At 39.9% G+C, this 24077-nt stretch overlaps 3 protein-coding genes across 4 annotated transcripts in view; 1 reads left to right on the plus strand and 2 right to left on the minus strand.

Annotated features, from left to right (window-relative positions):
• Nucleotides 1-18507, plus strand: part of sh3glb2a (SH3-domain GRB2-like endophilin B2a) — a 59255-nt gene extending 40748 nt beyond the window's left edge. Inside the window, exons 12-15 of the transcript XR_012383635.1 lie at nucleotides 749-893; nucleotides 2833-2915; nucleotides 8965-9193; nucleotides 18077-18507. The gene's annotated coding sequence lies outside the window, so the exon portion shown is untranslated. The remainder of the gene's footprint in view (nucleotides 1-748; nucleotides 894-2832; nucleotides 2916-8964; nucleotides 9194-18076) is intronic.
• acaa2 (acetyl-CoA acyltransferase 2) overlaps nucleotides 1-24077 on the minus strand; it is a 654279-nt gene that overhangs the window by 291318 nt on the left and 338884 nt on the right. The window lies entirely within an intron of this gene.
• On the minus strand, nucleotides 386-18546 carry prrt1b (proline rich transmembrane protein 1B). Of its 2 annotated transcripts, XM_009303711.5 has the most exons (4): nucleotides 18064-18546; nucleotides 8655-9154; nucleotides 2841-2978; nucleotides 386-885 (listed from the first exon to the last, which is right to left on the minus strand). In XM_009303711.5, exons 1-4 carry the CDS (start codon nucleotides 18071-18073, stop codon nucleotides 739-741), a joined length of 795 nt encoding a protein of 264 aa, XP_009301986.1. In that variant the 5' UTR covers nucleotides 18074-18546; the 3' UTR covers nucleotides 386-738. The 2 variants fall into 2 exon arrangements, with proteins under 2 accessions (XP_009301986.1, XP_073766120.1); XM_073910019.1 differs by lacking the exon at nucleotides 18064-18546 and having other exon boundaries at nucleotides 621-885; nucleotides 8655-10274.

The following is a 24077-nucleotide window of genomic DNA, read 5'->3' on the forward strand; positions in this document are numbered from 1 at the left end:
GGAAATCCAAAGTCAAACAAAAAGTGCTTTAGGGGTAAATAATGTCTGTGCTCTTCGGATAAGGGATTCATAACGATAAACAACAAAAACATAAGTTCAAGCTACTCAAAGTAAATGTATTATTATTATTATTATCATCATCATCATCATCATCATCATTATTATTATTATTATTATTATTATTATTATTATTATTATTATTATTATTATTATTCAGGCGACACTGTGGCTCAGTGGTTAGCACTGTTGCCTCACAGCAAGAAGGTCAGTGGTTTGAGTCCCGGCTGGGTCAGTTGGCATTTCTGTGTGGGTTTCCTCCGGGTGCTCCAGTTTCCCCACAGTCCAAACACATGCGTTATAGGTGAATTGAATAGCTGTAAAATATATATGTGCGTGTGTGCGTGCGTGCGTGTGTGTACGTGCGTGTGTGTGTGTGTGAATGAGTGTGCATGGGTGTTTCCCAGTACTGGGTTGCAGCTCGAAGGGCATCCGCTGTAAAAACATATACTGAAATAGTTGCCAGTTCATTCCACTGTGGTGACCCCTGATAAATTAGGGACTAAGCTGAAGGGAAATGTATGACTGAATGTTTTTTTCTCTTATATTTAGAGTGCATTGGACGTAGGATTTTGTTGTTTATAACTTGGGAAATGTTTGACATATAAAAACGTTCACGATAAATTCGATAATAACTGTATGTTGAACTGTAAATGCTGCATGCTGTAGCGTCAGTCATGTTTATGCACAGAGGACGATCACCACATAAACAATCCAGCCCACAAAGATGAAGACGCCGAACATCAGACTGAACATGACGAGCAGCCGGGCCTTCTGGGACGTTTTCTCTGCTTCTCGGATATCGCCTCTGCTCAGCGCCGCACGGGTCTGCACAGGTCAGAGGACATCATTAATAACTGGTTAACTTCCATCTTTTTATAATTGTATAGTTTATTATTCAATACATTCATTGATTAATAATAAATACATCATTAAAATGGTGAAAAAGCCACCATGTGAACATCTGCTGAATAGCATTATATACCAATGACATAAAACATCCAAGATCACGTTGGGATTTCTCTCTATCTATACACACACCCACACTTTTTTTGTGAAAAGTGGGTACATTGTATAGGTTTCCATTCATTTTATACTGTTCAAACCGTATATTATATTGCCCTCACCCCACCCTACCCCCAAACCCAACCATCACAGGAGACTGTGTGCAGCTTTACTCTCTGATTAAACTCATCCTATTTGATTTATAAGCTTTTTGAGAAATGAGGATGTCACCAATATTATTTCACCTCATATTTCACCTCCTTTTTGTAATACCTGTGTTATATCCATGTCATTATACAGATTTGTGTCCTGATATGTCACAAAAACATGTACTACACACACATACATACATATATATATATATATATGGGCTGCAAAATATTTGGGAAAAAATGACATTGCAAAATGTTTTTCTGTGATATACAGTCAACAGCCATTTTATTAGGTACACCTTACTAGTATTGGGTTGGACCCCCTTTTGCCTTCAGAACTGCCTTAATCTCTCATGGCATAGATTCAGCAAGGTACTGGAAATATTTTTTTTGCTCCATATTGACATGATAGCATCACACATTTGCTGCAGATTTGTTGATTGCACAATGATGATGCCAATCTCCCGTTCCACCACATCCCAAAGGTGCTCTATTGGATTGAGCTCTGGTGACTGTGGAGGCCATTTAAGTACAGTGAACTCATTGTGATGTTCAAGAAATCAGTCTGAGATGATTCACACTTTATGACATGGTGTGTTATCCTGCTGGAAGTAGCCATCATAAGATGAGTACACTGTGGTCATAAAGGAATAGACATGGTCAGCAACAATACTCAGGTAGGCTGTGGTGTTGACACAATGCTCAATTGGTATTAATGGACCCAAAGTGTGCCAAGAAAATCTCCCCCACACCATTACACCACCACCAGCCGCCTGAACCGGTGATACAAGGCAGGATGGACCAGCAGTTTCAGTAGATCAGCAGTTTCTGAAATACTCAGACCAGCCCATCTGACACCATCAACCATGCCACAATAAAAATCCCCTTTCTTCCCCATTCTGATGCTCTGTTTGAACTGCAGCAGGTCGTCTTGACCATGTCTACATGCCTAAATGCATTGAGTTGCTGCCATGTGATTGATTAGAAATTTGTGTAAACGAGCAGTTAGACAGGTGTACCTTATAAAGTGGCCGGCGAGTGTAATTTCCAATATTAATGCAATTTTACTCTATTTGGAAAGAATTCATAATTTAACATTGTTTGGGGTCATTTTGTAGGGGAGTTCATTGTAAGGGATTTCAGAAACCACATATACTGTAAATATTGCCAGTACAGAGCTCAACTAATTGTATTAAAGTCCTTTGAACGTGTCTGTCTATATTTTTCAAGACACTAGTATTCAAGTGCAAGCCTAACTAGGTTAATTAGGCAAGTTAATGTGATAAGCCAAGTCATTGTATAACAGTGGTTTGTTCTGTAGACAATTCAAACAAATATTTCTTAAGGGGGCTAATAATATTGACCTTAAAATTTTATTCCAGCCGAAATAAAACAAGTCAAACTTTCTCCCGAAGACAAAAACATTATAGAAAATACTGTGAAAATTCCTTGCTCTGTTAAACATCATTTGGAAAATTATTGAAAAAGAAAGTCACAGGAGGGTGAATAATTCTAACTGTATATGCTGAGGGTGAATTTGGTGTCCATGAAAGAGTGGGAACCCTGAGAAAAAGGATGGCTGTGAGTGGTGTTTTCAGCAGTGTGTGTTGTGTTTCAGATGCTCACTTCATACGAGTACATGACGGCGAAGAGTCCGCTCATGATGCAGCAGAAGATGGTGACCAGCAGAGACTCCACCAGGTAATCTTTAGGTAACGGCTGCTGCTCTTCTCCCAGCGGCGGTGGTGGCGGCCCGTTCATATACTGAAAACAACAGGCACACATTCACAGCATCTAGACCAGGGCTTCTCCAGTGTGTCCTGCTGATATTAGCTCCAACCCCATTCAGACACACCTGGGCTAGCTAATCAAGCTCTTAATAGGCTTTCTAGAAACACTTTTGCAGGTGTGTTGGAACAAGCTGGAGTTTGAGAACCCCTGATCTAGACTGACAGGATGTTAATAGTTATTATAAGTAAGAAGCATGGGCACACTTGAAACCACCCACATAGCAAAATTTCTCTGGCCCAGCTCTGGCCCACACAATCAGGTTTTGCTTGGCCCACATGCCGCAGTGAATTACGGTACATGACTGGACCAAATCTGGCTTCCAGACAAGGGCCAAACACAGACCATATCTGGGCCAAGTCTCAGCCAAGTTAATAACTCATAACTGGGCCTGAACTGGGCCAGATAGGTTGGTGTGTCACGATTGCAATGAAATTGATAAACCCATGGAGTGATGCTCTCTAGGCACACTATGGGCACGCTTTTTCTCAAAGTGACCTGATTGGTAGAATTTTTTTTCTTTACTCAAAAATGATTTTAGTGTATTTTAAATGTGGGTCAAGACTGGCCAAACTCACATGGCCCACTTATCAAATGTTTAAATCTGGGCCAAATACTACATTTTACATCTGGCCCAAATCTTGTGTGCCACCTTAAAGACGGTGCCACCTCTGCCAAACCCGGGCCATGTTTGGCCCACATGCTGTATGCCAGTGCCGGATGAATGCCTGCTGTGCCAGCTTTTTGCCAAATCTGGGCCAGAATTCTTTGCTACTAGGGCCAATAGTACGAAAATTTGCCAGAATACACAACAAAAAAATGAGGGCTATAATGCTGAGGTATTTTTGCTAAAATAAACCTCAACCACTGACTCTTCACAGTTTCATATTTGGGTAGAGAAAATAACACTAACTTCCCCTCACACTTCCAGTAATACAGCTGAGCATAGCGCATAGACATATACACTAGATATCGCATAGGGGCCCTGAGCATGCGTCAATAGCGCCGCCACATTGGTACAGTGCTCCCAGGACAAGTGTCATTCAACCGCACTAGTCAAGACAGTGTTAATTACGTGAAGATGCGGGACTTTAGCGCTGTCTACGGGTGTAGTAACGAGCAAACAAAGAAAACAAAGCACTAAGGCAGAACATTTCATAGGTAATATTAAGGATTTTTTTCTGTTTTTGTATATTCTGAACTTTTGTGCTAATCAGGTCACGTTATTGATGATAACAGTCACTTACTGCATTCACCATACGGCAAAGCAGCTCCAACTCGCACTAAACACTCGGCTTATGCTAGTTTTGTTGAATAAAATCAGCAAACAATGCAAAATAAATATGACAACGAGATGCTGCGCTGCCAGAAACTTTATTATTGTCGGCTAGTGAAGGAGTTGTTCATAACGGAGACTCATTCACAAACGAATCTCTCTCTCCGTCAGTATGAGAAGTGAAAGCAGGAGAGGAGGTGTGTTTCAGGACATGATTAGATCAAATTTAACAGGGAGGGTGAATAGTACATTTCTGTACACACAAACACAAGCTTTTTGTCAGGAATGCCCGTGCGGTCACTGATCCATCAATGTAGAAAAGTGATGTAAAATTATAATTTTCGTAATTGGAAAAAAAAATTACATACTAACATCCAGGAAAACTCCCGATCATAGATATATGTGTATATGTGTATATCTCTGGCTTTGGATGGCCACAGTCCTCCACTGTACTTTGGTCCCGCATTCATTTCAAAGGAGCGCTACCCTGTAGCAAGATGGCGGCGCTATTGACGCATTCCGTCCAATAGACAACAATAGGCCAGGCGACATCTAAGGTATATATCTATGAGCATAGCGTCTTCATGACATGGTTCAACCGGGATCTGCTACAGTGTTTGTGGGCGGAGCCGCAGGTTTCAATTTTCCCGGGTTTGCGCGTACAACAATTGGGCGGGGCTTAAGTTTCATATCGACGTCATGACGAAACGGCTAAAGACTGGTTATAAAGATAATTAATTTGAAGCACTATGAGTCGACTCTTTTATAGATGAATCAATAGTTTTAAACACGTGCACTTTCAGGTTTAAGCCTGGATATTTCACTGCACTTAGAGCTGTGTTACACACTACATTGAAGGTCATTTTCAAAAACTCATAATAGGGGCTCTTTAATATCACAAATGTCCTTGAGAACCACTCAATAGGGTATATGCCGAAGCATGCTAATAGGATTTAATTTGCCAGTAACCTGGGTTAAGCGCTTCCGGCGAATTGAATGCCAATGCAAAATCCGGTGCGTTTAAGGTCTGTTTTCTTTAAAAATCAGCGATCTCCACTAGCTGAGTGATATCCGATTTAAAGTGGGTCTCAGATTGTACAAGAAGCACTGCATTAAATTACATTTCCCCCGCCATATCTTTATAATATGAGCATTTATTTTACCCCAGTATATTCAATGGAGCTTCTGCGCTAGCCTGCCGATTCTGACGGGCGCGTGCGGGTAAACAGCTTTTTAACTAAATAATAAATAAATAACTAAATAAATGCTAAAGTTTATTTAGCTGAATGTATTTTAATGACATTACATAATTGATGCTGTATAAGGAACCGTATAAAATGGAAAAAGTTCACAATAACAGGTCACCGGAAGTGTATCAGCATGGGAACAGCACTAGCTCGGCATACACCCTATATCCCTTAAAACACTGAAAACTAAAGTTTGATTAATAAATTAGATATAATTGAATTAAATATAGAAATTTGGTTCACTGAGGCACAGGGACGTTGCTAGGGTTGAAAGGGATTAGAAGCTTAGCCCCAAAGAAATCCCCTACACCCCCCCAATAAAAGTTCTAATTCACCCCGCTAAAATACCAAAAGGTGATCTACTCTGATCTTAATAAAATGATTATAAATGGTTTATTAATAAATATAGGGTTTTTTAGTTGACAGTCTTTTAACAATACATTGTCAAGCTTTGTGATTGGTAAACACATTGATAAATTAACCCACTTCACATTTACTAGTCTGTAATGAGCCATATCAGACCCCTTGAGCCTCCTTTCTCCGCCTGATGTGCAGTTTCTGTTTGTTTTTTGAAAATGTAATTTTCTGCATGTCTTCATATCTGAAAATAGGATTTATTTTGAGTTGTTATCCAATGTGATACAAAGCTACAAACATGTTTCCTTGGACAGACTGGTTAACTAAGGTGTAGTGTTGTCCAGGTACTGGAATTTCTAAAATAAATACCTTGTAAAATATTAATATTTCAATAGGCTACTATTTTTGATATAATAACAATTGTATAAAAATAGTACAAAAAAATAAAAATAAAGATCTATATATGCTAGAAATATGTTTACTTCAAATTTCTTCAGAGGGATTTTTTTTTTCAGTTTTCCTCAAAATAGGGTGATGTGGGCTTTGTAGCACTTTAAATGCATGTAAAGGCTGTTTTATTCACACTTGAGCAGAAATTATATATGCCTCATAAAAGTAGTAGAACATTCCAGGAAATCCCTAATATGGATGAAGGCATCCAGCTATTGCTGTAGTTGAACGAAAATAAGATCTGAATAAAGATGAAAATGCTTTAACTGATCATTTACACCACTGCGACAATAAATGGTCTATATGTGTTATTCCAGCCATCTTAGGTAGAAAGCCGATTTATAATCCGATGCTAACTGATATAGCATGTTATAGTAGAATATAGCTATAAAATAATAAGCTAGATGCATGAACTCACGGTGATTTAACTATTACAGACACAGATGTGACTGGCTATATCATAGATGGCCATAGATATAGATATGGCTAGATATCCATGTCATATCTAGAAAGCTAGTACAATTTACATTTTTATGACTAATCTGCATGTATTTATATTAATTTGACACATATTTTATTAATTGGTTATTTTATTTCACCAAAACGCCACACATTTTATACTGTGAAAACAAATATTAAGCTTCATCAGTAGTTAGAACTACTCAGTTTGGCGAAACAGTTGTATTATTACCTCATCAGCTTCAGCTCCTTAAAATAATGAATGAACAATGACAGTGCAGTGACGGGATTTTTTTTAACACCATGTGACAACAGAGCCACTCCCACCTGCCGGTAGAAACAGGTACTGCTAAACAGCTGACTATTTAAATACCCGACACAAACACTGCATTAAGCTGAATGCACGTGATGTATGTGCTCATTTTAAGCACTTATATAACAAAACAAATGTTATACAACCTATTTTTATTTCAGTGCAATATATTCCAAAAGATCAGGGGATTTTGACAATACATCAAGGGCTTAAGCCCTTAACAGATCAATTCTTTTTCCGGCTCTAAACGCATATGATTGGCTTCTGCCTTTCCACGATGAACGACTCAAAAGACTTGAAATGAACGATACCACCTGCACAAATGTGCGAATGAATGAATCACTCCCTGAGAGGACTCGTAGTTTCCGAGTCATATTGAAGATTCGTTCAAAATGAACAAATCGTTCATGAACGACCCATCAGGGGTTAATTTTGAAGCCCTTGCCCTTTACACTCTGGAATTGGGCCTTAATGCCCCATTCACACGGGGCGTCAACGCTTCCCATTCACTTTGAATGGGTGACGTCAGGCGTTGTCGAATTGCATTGTGGACGGAGGCGTCAGCCAATCAGATCGCTGTATGCAAATACACCAGCTAGACAGTGGCCTATTTCTGACTGAATTTCATTGGGTGACGCTTCTATGACGATTGTTTCAGCCGCAACTTCAGACACGCCTTCCGTCAAGCATTGACGCTGAAGCCCCGTGTAAATGGGGCGTCAGCGTCAACGCTTGACAGTGGCCGTGTCTAAAGTTGGGGCTGACGCGATCGTCATAGAAGCGTCACCCAATGAAATTAGTCAGCAATAGGCCACTGTCTGAGCTGGTGTATTTGCATACAGTGATCTGATTGGCTGACACTTCCGTCTGCAATAGGGTATATGCCGAGCTAGTGCTGTTCCCATGCTGATACACTTCCGGTGACCTGTTATTGTGAACTTTTTTCCATTTTATACGGTTCCTTATACAGCATCGATGTTGTAATGTCATTAAAATACATTCAGTTAAATAAACTTTAGCATTTATTTTGTTGCTCAAGCGTAAAACGAGACAAAAGCTGTTTACTCGCACGCGCCCGTCAGAATCGCCAGGCTAACGCAGAAGCTCCATTGAATATACTGGGGTAAAATAAATGCTCATATTATAAAGATATGGCGGGGGAAATGTAATTTAATGCAGTGCTTCTTGTACAATCTGAGACCCACTTTAAATCGGATATCACTCAGCTAGTGGAGAGCGCTGATTTTTAAAGAAAACCTTAAAGAAGACCTTAAACGCACCGGATTTTGCATTGGCATTCAATTCCCCGGAAGCGCTTAACCCAGGTTACTGGCAAATTAAAAGTCCTATTAGCATGCTTCGGCATATACCCCATTGAAAAGTTTAGCAAGTCCTAATTTCTGCAGGGAGCAACGTCTCTGAAGCAGCGCCGACGGATCCAAAATGCAGTTCGGCAACGCCTGACGTCACCCATTCAAAGTAAATGGGAAGCGTGCGCCCTGTGTGAATGGGGTGTAAGTGGTTTTGTGTAAGTCTGCTGATTTACTTACTATGGTGTATGATGGGTAGGTGGACGGTGGCAGGAATGAGGGCGGGTAGAAAGCGGGTGGATTGGCGGGTTGGCAGGCGATAACCGGTTGGTTTGAGTAATGCTGTAGCGGTGCGGGGAACATGAGGTAAGCTGTTTTTGGGTCCGGCGGGCTGTAAGGAGGAGGATTCAGAGAGATGCTGCCAGCCGGACCGTCACCTCCAGCAGGCCCCGGGACTCCTTCCATGTGCGCTGTGTAGGGCTGATGGAGTGTGTGTGTGCTGTCCGTGTCGAACGCTGGGTTTATTGTGCGGTTGCTGTCTGTTTCGTAGGCCAGATGAGCCGTCTGGATGCTGTCGGTGTCATTGGCAGGACCGGCTGTGAAGATGCTGACCGAGTCGTATGCTGGGACGCTGGGTAAAATCACTGCATCTCTGTGTCCCGCTGCATCATGATGAGGGTCCTGGAGGCCTGAAGAGCCCTGCGGTCTCGTATCTCCAGCAGACGGGTTTAGACGAGCAGCTGCACAGGAGAAATGCACAGATGCAGGCTTGTGAAAAAGTTGGCACATCCTTATTTATTTCACGGGTTTCTGTATGGGGTTTTCTGCTAATCATTATTTTTTGCAATTAAATTTCGCAGCTAAAATGTTATATGTAGCTTATATGTTCTTCCTTTAACTACCCGACCAAGAAAAACATTTTAAATTTAATTTCCTAACTCCTAATGTCGCTAATGTAACACACATTTCTAAAATATCAGCCTCTACCAAATGGTTGATATGTTGGTTAATGGTAAAAGTACTGGAAATATTACATATCTGAAGTTTGTTTATAAACTAATTTGAAGAGGATCACTTGCTTACGATTGCTTGCAGCCGGCCCCGCATTATTTAATTTATGATTCATCAATCAGACGATTCTTAAGCCACCAGAGATAGCAAAAATACAGAAATCCTTTACTTAAGTAGAAGTACAGATACTCATGTTTAAAGGGTCACGAAACACCTCAACACATTTTTTGAGCTGTTGACAGTCGTATATGTGTCCCACACTGCTAAAAACACTATTAGGACACCTATATTTCACTAAAAAGTGTAAATTGGTTGTTTTTGCGTTATTTCAAGTAAATTCGTACTTCCGGTTTGAAACTAATTTTTGAAGCTGCGTCACGGTCATGACATAATAGCGTTGTATTCCAGCGTGCAGACTGGACGTCTGTGCCAGAGTGTGTCTTATTACGTCTTACAGTGTGATGCATTAATGCATGAGTAAAGCTTGGTTCAAACCAATCAGCACGCTCTATTGTGCAACTTCATTAATATTCATTACTGTCACAGTGTTTAGACGGCAGAGACGCCACGTTGTGTTGGCAAAACAAGCATGAAGTGTTGCTTTTATAGTTTGCTGCAGTGAAGTTTCGTTTTCATTTTCTCTCTGTGAGAGCTCAGCTGGAGTCACGTGTGGATTAACAGTGTACGCGACGCTCGACAACAATAACTTACGTGTCTAAGGAGGATTATTGTTTACCTGAGAGCTGTTCTCATCTGCAAACGCTGAGATCCGGATTCGCTTGTAGTCTTCTCTTAATAAAGACGCGGCTCTAGTTGCTGGTGATTGTTCTGTCTCTACAGATTTGGTAAGTGAGCGACCAGTGCTCTTTGTTTATTCAGTTTGTTCATATCGAACTAAGTTAACTATTGCACCGAGTGTAAACATGTTAGCACCACAACCAAACATTAACCTCGTGGAGGATTTTCACCGCATTTAGTGACCGGAATAACACGCGCGGCTTTCTGACGCTACCTGCCGTGTACATCTAAGTTTCCGGGAAATGAGGAGGGGTTTTTTCTCTCATTCGCCGTGCGGTATCAAACATTGCATGAAAAATACACACTTAGAGCAGATCCTTGAATCAAATATCTTATTTGTCATGAGGGACATGACTGAATTCCCTGAATGAAAGAGCCAAACTGCAGTTAAAATCCACTATTTAATAATTTGGCAAATAATTCGACTACAGATGTCCATGTAAACACAGTCACTTTTTCCCGTGTGTTTGTGTGTGTGTGTGTTCCCATTGAACGCCTTGAGGGCAAAACGCCTGCTTGACGGGCACAAACTGTCGCAAAAGACTGCTGAAATTGGAGCCTTGACATGCGCAGAAGGACTGTCTGATGGAGCCAGAGGAGGAGCCGCGAAAATGAGCGGAGTCGAGCTTCCAATCAAACGCTTTATGTAAAATCAACCACGCCCCCCGAACTTCTCAGCATGCGTTTGCTGTCGTATCAACACAAATGGATGTAATAACGTTAACAAATATAACAAATATAATGTCGCCGGCTGATTCCGGCTCGCATGCGGCAGCGCCGGCTCGCTCGGCCGCCGCATCTGGCTCGATTGACTCGGGCTAGAATCGGGCAGTGAGTCCAGGCATCCGGAGTAGGTCCAGCAGAGGTAGTCAGTCTGAGCTCTGAGGGGTAAGTCTCCGGCAGGCGATACTCTAGCCGAAACTGGCCCGAGTGTATTTTGCTATCTGGGTGGTTAGGCGTGTATCAGCAAACTAATAAAGCCCGAAAAAAGCCCTGAACTTAGCGAATAAACAGTGTTCCACCAGGATCATGTATGTCAGAAACTATAGTTTACTGCTGAACTCATTTTGTCATGGTAAAATAACACAGAAATCGAATAATAACACTCTAGTCTCCTGCCGAAGCTCAGACGCGCTGCTTTGAGAAACTGTCAATCACAGCTGTCAATCACGATGACACGCCCAGCATTAAATTACTGCTAAAAACAAACTGTTTACAAAAATGAAGATCTGCACCTATTTTAGCACAATAACCAGCGCCTTAATCGACCAGAACCATCTTTCGGGACTTTTTTTGCAAGTGTTTATTGCAAGTGTAATATTTTTTTTTATTTGGGCTCAAGTCTCCTTCATTAACACGGAGGAGGCGGGCTTTATGACTTGTACTGCAGCCAGCCCCCAGGGGGCGATCTAACGGCCGAGACCTTCAGTCAAACGCAGGCTTGCGGCACACTTGGTGTATTTTGACTCTGAAACTCAGCGGGTGCCCAAATAGACACTCCCACACCATCCCACTTTAGTTCCTCCGACACTCCCCCCTAAACAGAGCTGGACACGCCCACTTTTCTGACTTTTTCCAAAGTAGAGGTGTGAAAACACCCTGCTGAAACGAGGGGGTTTCATGGCCCTTTAAAATGACTCCGGTAAAAGTTGAAGGACTGACTACACTTTTGTACGCAAGTAAAAGTAAAGAAGTACGGCCTCAAAAATAGACTTAAGTAAAAAGTAGCCAATAGCACTGCACATTTCAGTTTTACTAGGTATGTAAATGTCCAGTACCCCAGAAGCAAACTCACAGCATTCATCATGTAGTTTTACACAACATCTGCCATTCATGTTGATACACTCTAAAAATAATTCTCTGTCCTACATTTTACACTGAATTCTGTCCAAAACATATTGCATTTTAAAATTTTATTTTTGAAATTTTTTTATTGAATATATTGAAAATATATTTTCATATTTGACTATAAACAATTTTTTTTGCTTTAGCAGCTCTCACACATAAGCCATTATTTTAGTGTTTGCAATCCGGCTCAGTGGTTAGCACTGTTGCCTCACAGCAAGAACGTCACTGGTTCTAGTGCTTACCAAGCCAGCCAATGTTTCTGCATTTCTGTATCTGAGTTTACACGTTCTGCCCATCCTCACGTGGGTTTCCTCCGGATTCCCTGGTTTCCTCTCACCGTCCAAAAACATTCGACTTAGGTTAATTGACTTATCCAAATCGGCACCATAGACATGCTCCTAGTAATTAGTTATCGCTTAAGAGCAATCGCTATCTGTTCATTAGCTACTACAGCAAGAGAGCTCTCTCCCCTTGCAAACAGGAGGGAACCCCAGCCTCGAGGAACTTATGAGTTCAGGGACAGCATGCTAAACAAGCTTTATAATCAATCATCAGCTAAGTGTGAACTCTTGAAATAATGTTAAAGAGGTTTTATACGCATTAATTAGATTATAAACCTTACCAGTGTGTTGGAGTGCAGTGAGTGCACTATTCTCTGCTTCTGAATGGCTGTATTTAAATGTTTCTTCTGGTGCAAAAAGCCCAATTGCTCATCACTGCAAATCTTGTCACGTAGCATGCTGTTAGTACACTGGTTAAAATGTAGCCTATCACAACAGCTCAGTATTTTTTAGAGTGAATCTGTTGAATTGACGCACCTCAAACACATCTGATTATCATAAAAACAGCAAGCATTTTTAATGTAGACACTTTGAAAAATGCTGGGTTGTTGTAAACCAATGTTGGGTCAAATATGGACAAACTCAGCCAATAGGTTAACAAGTATAATTCAAATCTAAATGGAAAATAAATAGCACAACGTTGTTTGTTCTTATCTTACAATGTACAATGCTCACCAAATGTTTGCATTCCTAATATTTAACATTTTTGCTAATTAATATTCATTACTAATGCATTTTTGGAGGCTGCTACTGTCCACCAGAGGTTGCATTTCAGTCCTGACCGCATACTTTGAGAGTCCTTATGACTGAATGAATGAAATACGCTGTTTTCCAGCAAGGCGACCCGGGCTGCTAAAAAATAATTGGCTAAAATGGCATTGGGTGGGTTAAAAGACCAAAACAAAGACAGCCGTTCTGGCACGTAACGCACATTTACAAAGCAGAATATCTGACTTCAGCATTGTTTTTCAAATAAACAAGAATGTTCACTGAGCTTGTTTCTGAAATATCTGCAAACATGTTGTGGTGTTTTTATACTTTAGAAGAGTTCAACACTTACATAAAGCACCTTTAAAGTCTCTAATCCAAGTTTTAGATCCACTTTTTGCTGTAATATTTGGCAGAAATGTTTGCTCAGTGCTTAATGGTTAGCATTAGCACACTTTCACAGTTTTCTCTACGCTATATAAAGGTAGTTCTTTTAGCTTGTGTGTTTTGAGGAGCTGCTGGAGTCACCTGAAACTCTGAGAAAGCTTCAGCTCCACACAGACATCAATTATTCACCGCTGCCTGACACACAAAACTCTGAACACACGGACTGGAAATGGCTGAAAGTGATCAGGGCCTTTCTGCCCTGCTAAAAAATCCAGCTTAAACCAGCCTAGGCTGGTTGGCTGGTTTTAGCTGGTCGACCAGGCTGGTTTTAGAGGGGTTTTGGCCACTTCCAGGCTGGTTTCCAGCCATTTCCAGCCTGGTTTTAGCTGGTCAGGCTGGAAAATGACCAGCTAAATCCAGCTTGACCAGCCTGGTTTAAGCTGGACATAGCTGGTTTTGGCTGGGCTCCCAGCCTGGCTAGGCTGGTCAAGCTGGTTTTAGCTGGATTTAGCTGGTCATTTTCCAGCCTGACCAGCTAAAACCAGGCTGGAAATGGCTGGAAACCAGCCTGGAAATGGCCAAAACCCCTCTAAAACCAGCCTGGTTGACCAGCTAAAACCAGCCAACCAGCCTAGGCTGGTTTAAGCTGGATTTTTCTGCAGGGTGACCCAGCTTTTCTGTACTAATGAAGAATTATATTCATTTGTGTTGTCAGTTAGCATCGTCTGTAGCTGGTCAAGTATCTTATTACACTGTATGCTGGAATATATCACATATTGACAAACCAAATCATCGAGATTATAAAAGCAATTAGATTGAAAAATTAATCCAATGTTGAGTTTGTCCGTATTTGAACCCAATATTAGGTTATGACAGCCTGGTATATTTAGAGTGTTTCTTCTGAACTAACGCACATCAAACACATCTGATTATTATAAAAGCAAACTTTTTTTTGTATATGCTTTAAACAATGCTGGGTTGTTGTGACTCAATGTTGGGTCAAATATGGACAACTCCAAACAAACGGTTAAAACGTGTCATTTGGTTTTTTCCTTTCATTTTTAATGGGTTTGTCAATGTTTTACCTTAAATTTGGGTTACAACAACCCAGCATGTTTACAGTGTAACTGCTGAACTGACACATCAAATATAATAAACACACACAGTAACATGCCATTGCCTCTTTGAAGAAGCAGTAATCTGAATTACTTCCCCTAATATAACCAAAAAAGCACTTATCTTCACGTATTATTAGCATCAAACACATCTGATTTTCATAAAAGCTATCTTTTATTCTGTATGCTTTGAAAAATGCTGGGTTGTTGTAACCTAATGTTTGGTCAAATATGGCCAAACCCAATGGTTAGGTTAAAAAGTGTCATTTAAATGGAATTGGAAAAAAATATGTGTAATATATGTGTAAATGAGTGTATGGATGTTTCCCAGTGATGGGTTGCAGCTGGAAGGGCATCAGTTGCGTAAAACATATGCTGGATAAGTTGGCGGTTCATTCCGCGGTGACGATCTCTGATTAATAAAGGGACCAAGCCAAAATAAAATTAGCCCAATGTTGTGTTTGTTAATTATTGACCACACATTGGGTTACGACAACCCAGTATATGTAGAGTGTTATATCTAGTATTTAGATCTTATTATTATAAATAAAGCAACCGTTTTTTGTATACGCTTTGAAAACAAATGCTGGATTGGTTTAACCCAATATTGGGCCAAATATAGACAAACCCAACCATTGGGTTTAAATATTTCCCATTTAAAAATCTCAAGAGTTGTGTGGTTTCAGCTCATTTTTAGTATTTTAAAGCAGCAAAATTATTTTTTGAGTGTATCAAATATGGACAAACCAAATAGTTGGGTTAAAAAGTACCATTTAAATGTAATTGTAAAATGTTGGGTTTGTCCAAAATTGAACTATGACAACCCAGCATGTTTAGAGTGCATCTGTGGCACACATCAAAAATAATAAAGACACACATAAACATGTAATTAAAGAAGCAGTCAGATGATGTATTTCCCCTAATGTAATCAAAAAGGCACTGTCAAAATATCATCCATATTTGACCCAGCATTAGGTTACGACAATTCAGCATGTTTACAGTATATCTGCTTTACTGATGCACATCAAACATAATAAACATGCCATTAAAGAAGCAGTTAATACATTTTTTCTTTAATATAATTAAACATGCACTGTCTGCATATCATAAACACAGCATTTTTATTTTGTAAACACTTTAAAAAATACTGAGTTGTAACCCATATGTTGGGTCAAATATTGACAAGCCCAACTATTAGATTAAAAAGTGTCATTTGAATATAATTTATAGAAATAAGCGCAATGTTGTGTTTGTTCGTATTTGAATCAAGATTGTGTTACAACAATCCAGCATGTTTAGAGTTAATCTGCTTAACTGAGGCACATCATAAATAACAAGTTCACACAAAATCACGCCATTGGCTCTTTAAAGAAGCAGTAAAATATTAAATTAGCTTAATATGGTCAAGAATGAATACAGTCTAAAAATGCTGTATTAACCCAACACTGGGTCAAAATTGGACGAACAACGCAGTGGGTTCAAAACTGTAGTTAAAATTTAATTTAAAAATAATCCAACATTTGGGTTTGTCCACGTTTCATTCTAAACAACCCAGCATTTACAGATTCATTTAGTGTACTTAATGAGTGAGAATGCTGCAATTTTAGGGCATTTATTTAAAACATTTAATAAAATATATTGTTTTGCATAATTAAATACACTCACCGGCCACTTTAATAGGTACACCTTACTAGTTCTTCAGCCTTAATCCTTCGTGGCATAGATTCAACAAGGTACTGGAAAATTCCTCAGAGATTTTCACTCCATATTGACTTGATAGCATCACGCAGTTGCTGCAGATTTGTCGGCTGCACATCCATGATGCCAGTCTCTCATTCCACCACATAACCAAAGCTGCTCTATTGGATTGAGCTCTGGTGACTGTGGAGGCCAATTGAGTACAGTGAACCCATCGTCATGTTCGAGAAATCAGTCTGAGATGATTCACGCTTTATGACTTGGCGTGTTATCCTGCTGGAAGTAGCCATCAGAAGATGGAGACACTGTGTTCATAAAGGGATGGACATGGTCAGCAACAATTCTCAGGTAGGCTGTGGCGTTGACACGATACTCAATTGGTACTAATGGGCCCAAAGTGTGCCAAGGAAATCTCCCCCACACCATTACACCACCGCCAGCAGCCTGAACCATTGATACAAGGCAGGATGGATTCATGCTTTTATATTGTTGATGCCAAATTGTGACCTGACCATCTGAATGTGTCAGCAGAAATGGAGACTCATCAGAGCAGGCAACGTTTCTCCAATCTTCTATTGTCCAGTTTTGGTGAGCCTGTGTGAATTGTAGCCTCAGTTTCCTGTTCTTAGCTGACAGGAGTGGCACCCGGTGTGGTCTTCTGCTGCTGTAGCCCATCTGCCTCAAGGTTGGACGTGTTGTGTGTTCAGAGATGCTCTTCTGCAGATCTCGGTTGTAGCGAGTGCTTATTTAATTTGAGTGACTGCTGCATTTCTATCTGCTGGAACGAGTCTGGCCATTCTCCTCTGGCATCAACAAGGCCTTTGCGCCCGCAGAATTGCTGCTTAGTGGAAATTTTGTCTTTTTCGGACCATTTTCTGTATACCCTAGTGATGGTTGTGCGTGAAAATCCCAGTAGTTCCTGAAATACTCAGACCAGCCCGTGGTACCAACAACCATGCCACGTTTAAAATCACTTAAATCCCCTTTCTTTCCCATTCTAATGCTCTGTTTAAGCTGCAGCAGATCTTCTTGACCATGTCTACATGCCTAAATGCATTGAGTTGCTGCCATGTTATTGGCTGATTAGAAATTTGCGTTAACGAGCAGTTGGACAGGTGTACCTAATAAAGTGGCCTGTGAGTGTATTTAAACCAGGCTTTTATTAACAATTATAATTTAAATCCATATTCTCAAAACTGCTGGGTTGTCATAACCCAACGTTGGGTTGATTTGATTAATTGTTTGATTTTTAATAGAATTTATGTTGTACTTTTTAACCCAATGATTGACTTTGGCCATATTTGACCCAACACTGAGGTTAAACAACCCAGCAGTTTTAGAGTGCAAAAAATATACAAATGTGAACGTAAATAAACTGAAATAATAACATACAACTGTTTCTTATTATCTGCCACGGCAACATTTCTCATTTTTATTTAGTTGAGTACTAAAATAATGAACTAATACACTAAAACTAATAAAAACAAAAACATATGAATATTAAATCTAATAAAAACAATGAAGTCACTGAAATTGTGGCTAAAGTTAAGTACAATTTAATTCAAATTGTTAACAAACTAACTGTTATAGTTGACTAAAATAACACAGACTGAATCTGAAGCTTCTCTTATTCTGCAGTTTCAGTCTGTGTGTTTTATAAACCGATTGATGAATATGAATGTTCCTGTGGGTTTTCCAGCCTGATGAACAGAAGTTTTGATGAATAAAGTGTGTTTGTTTTACCTGTGTCCATCAGAGCCAGTTAAAAGTCCTCAGGAAGAGCAATAATCCTGAGGGAAAAATCAGCAGATGCAGTGTTGATGTTCAGGACCAGCCGTTTCTGTGTGTGTCTCACCGAACATAATCCTGTGTGTGTTTAATAATTGACGACTGACGGCTGTGTGTGTGCTCGTGTCGTGTGTGTTTATGAGCGTCCTTGTGGAACAACCTGCACGTGGTGAGCTGTGTTCATTCATTATAATCATTTTTAACTAACTTAAAATGTGTATTTAGCTGAAGTTTGATGCAAAACCACTAAATTGTTTACATTTTCCCACAACAACTGCTTAATAGAAAGATTACATTGTGCTGTAATTATAAAATGAGCTCTATCTATCTATCTATCTATGCCGTCAGTTTGACGGCATAGTTGTGTATATAAAAACAAAATCAAACATGGAGAGTCTCAAAAACCCTTTTGTATGAGGAACTACTTTCTTCCGCATTGGATTCAAATCATAAACTGACAGTTAAACAGCTGAGCGTGCATCTTTTAAACTTTAGATCTGTAGTGTCTGCTTTTTGCTGGCTGTGTGTGGGCGGAGTGATACACAAAGGGTAAAGAGGCTGTACGGGTGCTGATATATATATCACGGCTATCAGCCAATCAGATTCCAGAACCAGACAGAACTGTTGTATAAATATCTATCTATCTATCTATCTATCTATCTATCTATCTATCTATCTATCTATCTATCTGTCTGTCTGTCTGTCTGTCTGTCTGTCTGTCTGTCTGTCTGTCTGTCTGTCTGTCTGTCTGTCTGTCTGTCTGTCCGTCCGTCCGTCCGTCCGTCCGTCCGTCCGTCCGTCCGTCCGTCCGTCCGTCCGTCCGTCCGTCCGTCCGTCCGTCCGTCCGTCCGTCCGTCCGTCCGTCCGTCCGTCCGTCCGTCCGTCCGTCCGTCCGTCCGTCCGTCCGTCCGTCCGTCCGTCCGTCCGTCCGTCCGTCCGTCCGTCCGTCCGTCCGTCCGTCCGTCCGTCCGTCCGTCCGTCCGTCCGTCCGTCCGTCCGTCCGTCCGTCCGTCCGTCCGTCCGTCCGTCCGTCCGTCCGTCCGTCCGTCCGTCCGTCCGTCCGTCCGTCCGTCCGTCCGTCCGTCCGTCCGTCCGTCCGTCCGTCCGTCCGTCCGTCCGTCCGTCCGTCCGTCCGTCCGTCCGTCCGTCCGTCCGTCCGTCCGTCCGTCCGTCCGTCCGTCCGTCCGTCCGTCCGTCCGTCCGTCCGTCCGTCCGTCCGTCCGTCCATCCGTCCATCCGTCTGATAGAAATGGAATTAAGACGTGGAGTATGCAGATATTAGTGGCATTATTGAAGTAAACACCGCGATCAAACTATTACCGTCATGTAGGTACCGTTCACCATATTTTTTGACAAGATCGACACAGGCGGCTGTCAGTAAAGGACTGCACACACAAACACACACACATCGCGAAATGCGGAAGGATTTTTTAAAATTTCCATTTGGCGTGCGTTATTATATTCCATCACACGATCACCAGTCCTTACACATTATTTGCGTCTAATACCCCAGTTTGTCACGGGGGCACGACTGAAATGTTCACGAGTTAAAGTGAAACTGCCGAACTGCTGATTTAATTCGGACGGGCACTTTTTTGTCAGACGGCTCACCGGTCAGGTATACATCCACGCTAAAATATCAAGGTGAAAGTCATCATAGCTTGCGTAGAATAGACCCAGCTCCCAAACCAACTTTGAGAATAGATTAACATTGATTTTGTTTTTCGCACGATAAGAGTCTCACGTTAACGCAGCACGTTAACGTCGATAATGGCCCACCACTATATTGAACACATCAAAACATATTTCTAAAGGTGCCGTTTGGTAACGACCAAAGAAATCCATATATGCAAAGAAAACTAAACTAATTAGTTATGTGTAATAAAATAAAATGACGCGGAGAAAAAGTCTTAAACACATGAAGAAAGGCAGATGTAGTTCGGCAGTGAAGGCTCAGACAGCAGCTGAAATCTCTCAGTTGTTCTTCAGCAACACTCTGCCCTTCCTCAGTGTAAATGAAGATCAGCTGCTTCAGTCCAACATCTACATTAACAGGATGAAAGCAGGGTGGACATTTCAGCAAGACAATGACCCAAAACACAGCCGAGGAGATTCTCAAATGCTTTCAGAGAAAGAAAATCAAGCTGTAGAATGGCCCAGCCAATCACCTGATCCGAATCCAATAGAGAATACAGAATAAAGCTCAGATTTGACAGACGAGACCCTGATAGACTTTGACACAATCCACATTGTGTAAGCGCTATACAAATAAAGATGAATTGAATTGAATAGTGCAGTGTTTTTAAAGCTGCTCTGAATAATTATTGTACAAAAAGCTCTATACATATAAACTTGAATGGAATATTGTGCAGCCCTAGTAAATAGAGTAAATATTGAGCCCCTGTTCATTTTTGGGTGAACTATCCCCTTAATTGTGGTTAGGTGCTGCAGGGCCACGGCTGTCTTTTACACAAGTGCATCTCTGTTCAGTGTGTGAGAGTTTAATGACGCTGAGCTCTTTCAGAAGCTGATTTACTCTGATTGAATCCACTTTGACTGATCTGCGTGTCCAACAGAGATATTCATTCATTCATTTTCCTTCGGCTCAGTCTCTGAGTGCATATATATCTATATATATATATATATGTGTGTGTGTGTGAATGATAATGTATTTCTCAGTACTGGCTTGTGGCTGGAAGGGCATCCGCTGCGTAAAACATATGCCATAATAATTGGCGTTTCATTCCACTGTGGTGATCTCTATGGCCAAGTTAGTTCATCAATTCCCCTATGGCGCATGTGTTTGGACTGTGTGGGACACCGGAGCACCCGGAGGAAACCCACGCCAACATGGGGAGAACATGCAAACTCCACACGGAAATGCCAACTGACCAAGCCGGGACTCAAACCAGTGACCTACATGCTGTGAGGCAACAGTGCTCACCACTGAGCCATCATGCCACTCCATCAGAGATATTTTCATTAACCTCAGCGTATGATCTGTGTCCGGTCATCAATAGTCAGTTCTGCTCCAGTGTTCCAGCCACAGGTTTTCTTTCAGCTTTAAGAAAATGAAAGCAGCAGTTCAGGCTCTCTGCAGTTTGCTCTGATCACGCTGCTGTCCGTTATAAAGGAGGATTCGGCCCATTTCTGTGCTCTGAGTTAATCAGATTATTCTGCTTAAAGCTCTTTTTGTTTGTTGACTTCTTCACCAAAGCCAAAGCAGATTCATGCTGCATGCACATACCATTATTAAACTCTCTCTATGCTATAAAATTGGTCAAATTAGTAGTAAAAAGGAGTGAAGTGTTGAAAGTTTAATATGGTAATAACATTCACATGTATATGGTTTGAAAGAATGTTTGTATTTGTATGTATGTGTTTGTCTGGTTGTCCATCTCAGAATGTGTCTGTGTGTTAATAATGACATTATTTTAATGTTATTAGGGTTATATATGATGATATAATGTACTATGGAATAACAACACTGAAATAATACTAATATTAATTTAACAGCGTTTAAACACTTTTACATTTCATTTTAAAGTGGTGATTGTGACTTTTTATCCCACAGTTTGTTTGTTTTTTGGTGTGTAATTGTGAATTTCTTGTCCTCCCCCATTGGAAGTCATTTTTATTCTTTTTTTTTTGCCATAATAAAATTTTATTTTGTTTTCAGTTTGTACACATTGAACACTTTACATGCATTCTTAAACTTGCTTGCTTTACAAATTATATGAAATAAAAGGAGGCGAGGCAGTGGCGCAGTAGGTAGTGCTGTCGCCTCACAGCAAGAAAGTCGCTGGGTCGCTGGTTCGATCCTCGGCTCAGTTGGCGTTTCTGTGTGGAGTTTGCATGTTTTCTCTGCGTTCGCGTGGGTTTTCCTCCGGGTGCTCCGGTTTCCCCCACAGTCCACAGACATGCTGTACAGGTGAATTGGGTTGGCTAAATTGTCTGTAGTTTATGAGTGTGTGTGTGGATGTTTCCCAGAGATGGGTTGCGGCTGGAAGGGCATCTGCTGCATAAAAATGAGCTGGATGGGTTGGTGGTTCATTTTGCTGTGGCGACCCCGAATTAATAAAGGGACTAAGCCGACAAGAAAATAAATGAATGAATAAAATAAAAGGATATAAATATATTTATATATTTATAGTCTTTTTTTTCCTCTTTTTTAAATATTTTGCAAATCATGTCTAATAATATTTTTTCTAATAATTTTATTTGTTTTATTTTGGCTTGATTAAAAGTAGTTTTAAATTTTTTAAACACCATTTTAAGGTCAATATTATTAGCCTCTTTAAGCTAATTTTTTTTCTTCGATAATCTACAGAACAATCCATCATTATACAATAACTTGCCTAATTACGCTGTACTGCCTAGTTAACCTAATTAACCTAGTTAAGCCTTTAAGTGTCACTTTAAGCTGTATAGAAGTGTCTTGAAAAATTTCTAGTCAAATATTATTTACTGTCATCATAGCAAAGATAAAATAAATTGGTTATTAAAGCAATTATGTTTAGAAGTGTGTTGCAAACAATCTTCTGTCTCTTAAATAGAAATTGGGGAAAAATAAAAGGGGGCTAATAATTCTGACTTCAACTATATATATATATATATATATATATATATATATATATATATATATATATATATATATATATATATATATATATATATATATATATATAATATTATAATATATTTATATGATATAGATGTATAGATATTTATATATATACAGTTGAAGACAGAATTGTTAAGCCCCCCTATTATTTGCCCTCCTGTTTATTTTTTTCCCTGATTTCTGTTTAGCGGAGAGAAGATTTTTTTTCCACATTTCTAAACAATAGTTTTTGTAACTCATCTCTAATAACTGATTTATTTTATCTTTGTCATGATGACAGTAAATAATATTTGACTAGATATTTTTCAAGACACTTCTATACAGCTTAAAGTGACATTGAAAGGCTTAACTAGGTTAATTAAGTTAACTAGTCAAGTTAAGGTAATTAGGCAAGTTATTGTATAATGATGGTTTGTTCTGAAGACTTAAGGGGCTAATAGTTTTGACCTTAAAATGGTTCATAAAAAATTAAAAACTGCTTTTATTCTATCCAAAATAAAACAAATAAGACTTTCTCCAGAAGAAAAAATATTATCAGACATACTGTGAAAATGTCCTTGCTCTGATAAACATAATTTGGGAAATATTAAAAAAAGAAGAAATAAATCAAAGAGGGGCTAATAATTTTAAAGGAGGGAAAGTAGGGTTGTGTGGGGGGGTTTCTTCAATTCAATTCAATTCAGCTTTATTTGTATAGCGCTTTTGCTATGTAGATTGTGTCAAAGCAGCTTCAGATAAATGGTCCTAGTAACTGGAACTGTGTAGTTCAGTTTTTAGTGTTTAAGTTCAGTTCAGTTTAGCTCAGTTCAGTGTGATTTAAAATCATTACTGAGAGTTCAAACACTGAAGAGCAAATTCATTGATGCGCAGCTCTACCGATCCTGAACCATGCGAGCCAGTGGCGACAGCGGAGAGGGAAAAAAAAAAACTTCTTCAAGATGAAGATATTGAGATGAGAAAAGTCTGGTTATTTTTAGTAAGTTAGGGATCATCTGATAGGATAATCAGTCCTTAGCTAAAGTTGGAATAGCTGTTAACAATCATAAGCACATGATCCTCTCGAAATTTGTTTGTAAATAAACTTCACCAAATAAAAAAAATGCACAATTATAAGCACTTCACGGGACCTTTAACATTGCAGGTTATTTTGCTCTTCCCACCGAACATTTTTTTGAAGAACCTTTGGCAAAAATGCTTGCTCTTTGGCATCGCTGTGAAATCCCCTTTGGGAAGATTGATTTTGAAGAGAGCAGTTTGTCAGAACTGTGATTAAGTGGATGTTAAGCTTGAGTGTGACATTATAACTCTCTCGCAGGGAGTTTTGCTTTGCTTGAGCTGTTTAATG

Source organism: Danio rerio, chromosome 8 (assembly GCF_049306965.1).
Source record: "Danio rerio strain Tuebingen ecotype United States chromosome 8, GRCz12tu, whole genome shotgun sequence".
NCBI lineage: Eukaryota > Metazoa > Chordata > Actinopteri > Cypriniformes > Danionidae > Danio > Danio rerio.

Coding starts and splice junctions, on each gene's coding strand:
- prrt1b (XM_073910019.1), bottom strand. CDS start 9,203: ATGTGCCAACTTTTTCACAAGCCTGCATCTGTGCATTTCTCCTGTGCA. Junction 2,979..8,654: donor CCTACCCATCATACACCATA/GTAAGTAAATCA, acceptor TGTTGTTTTCAG/TATATGAACGGGCCGCCACC. Junction 886..2,840: donor CCGTCATGTACTCGTATGAA/GTGAGCATCTGA, acceptor TGACCTGTGCAG/ACCCGTGCGGCGCTGAGCAG.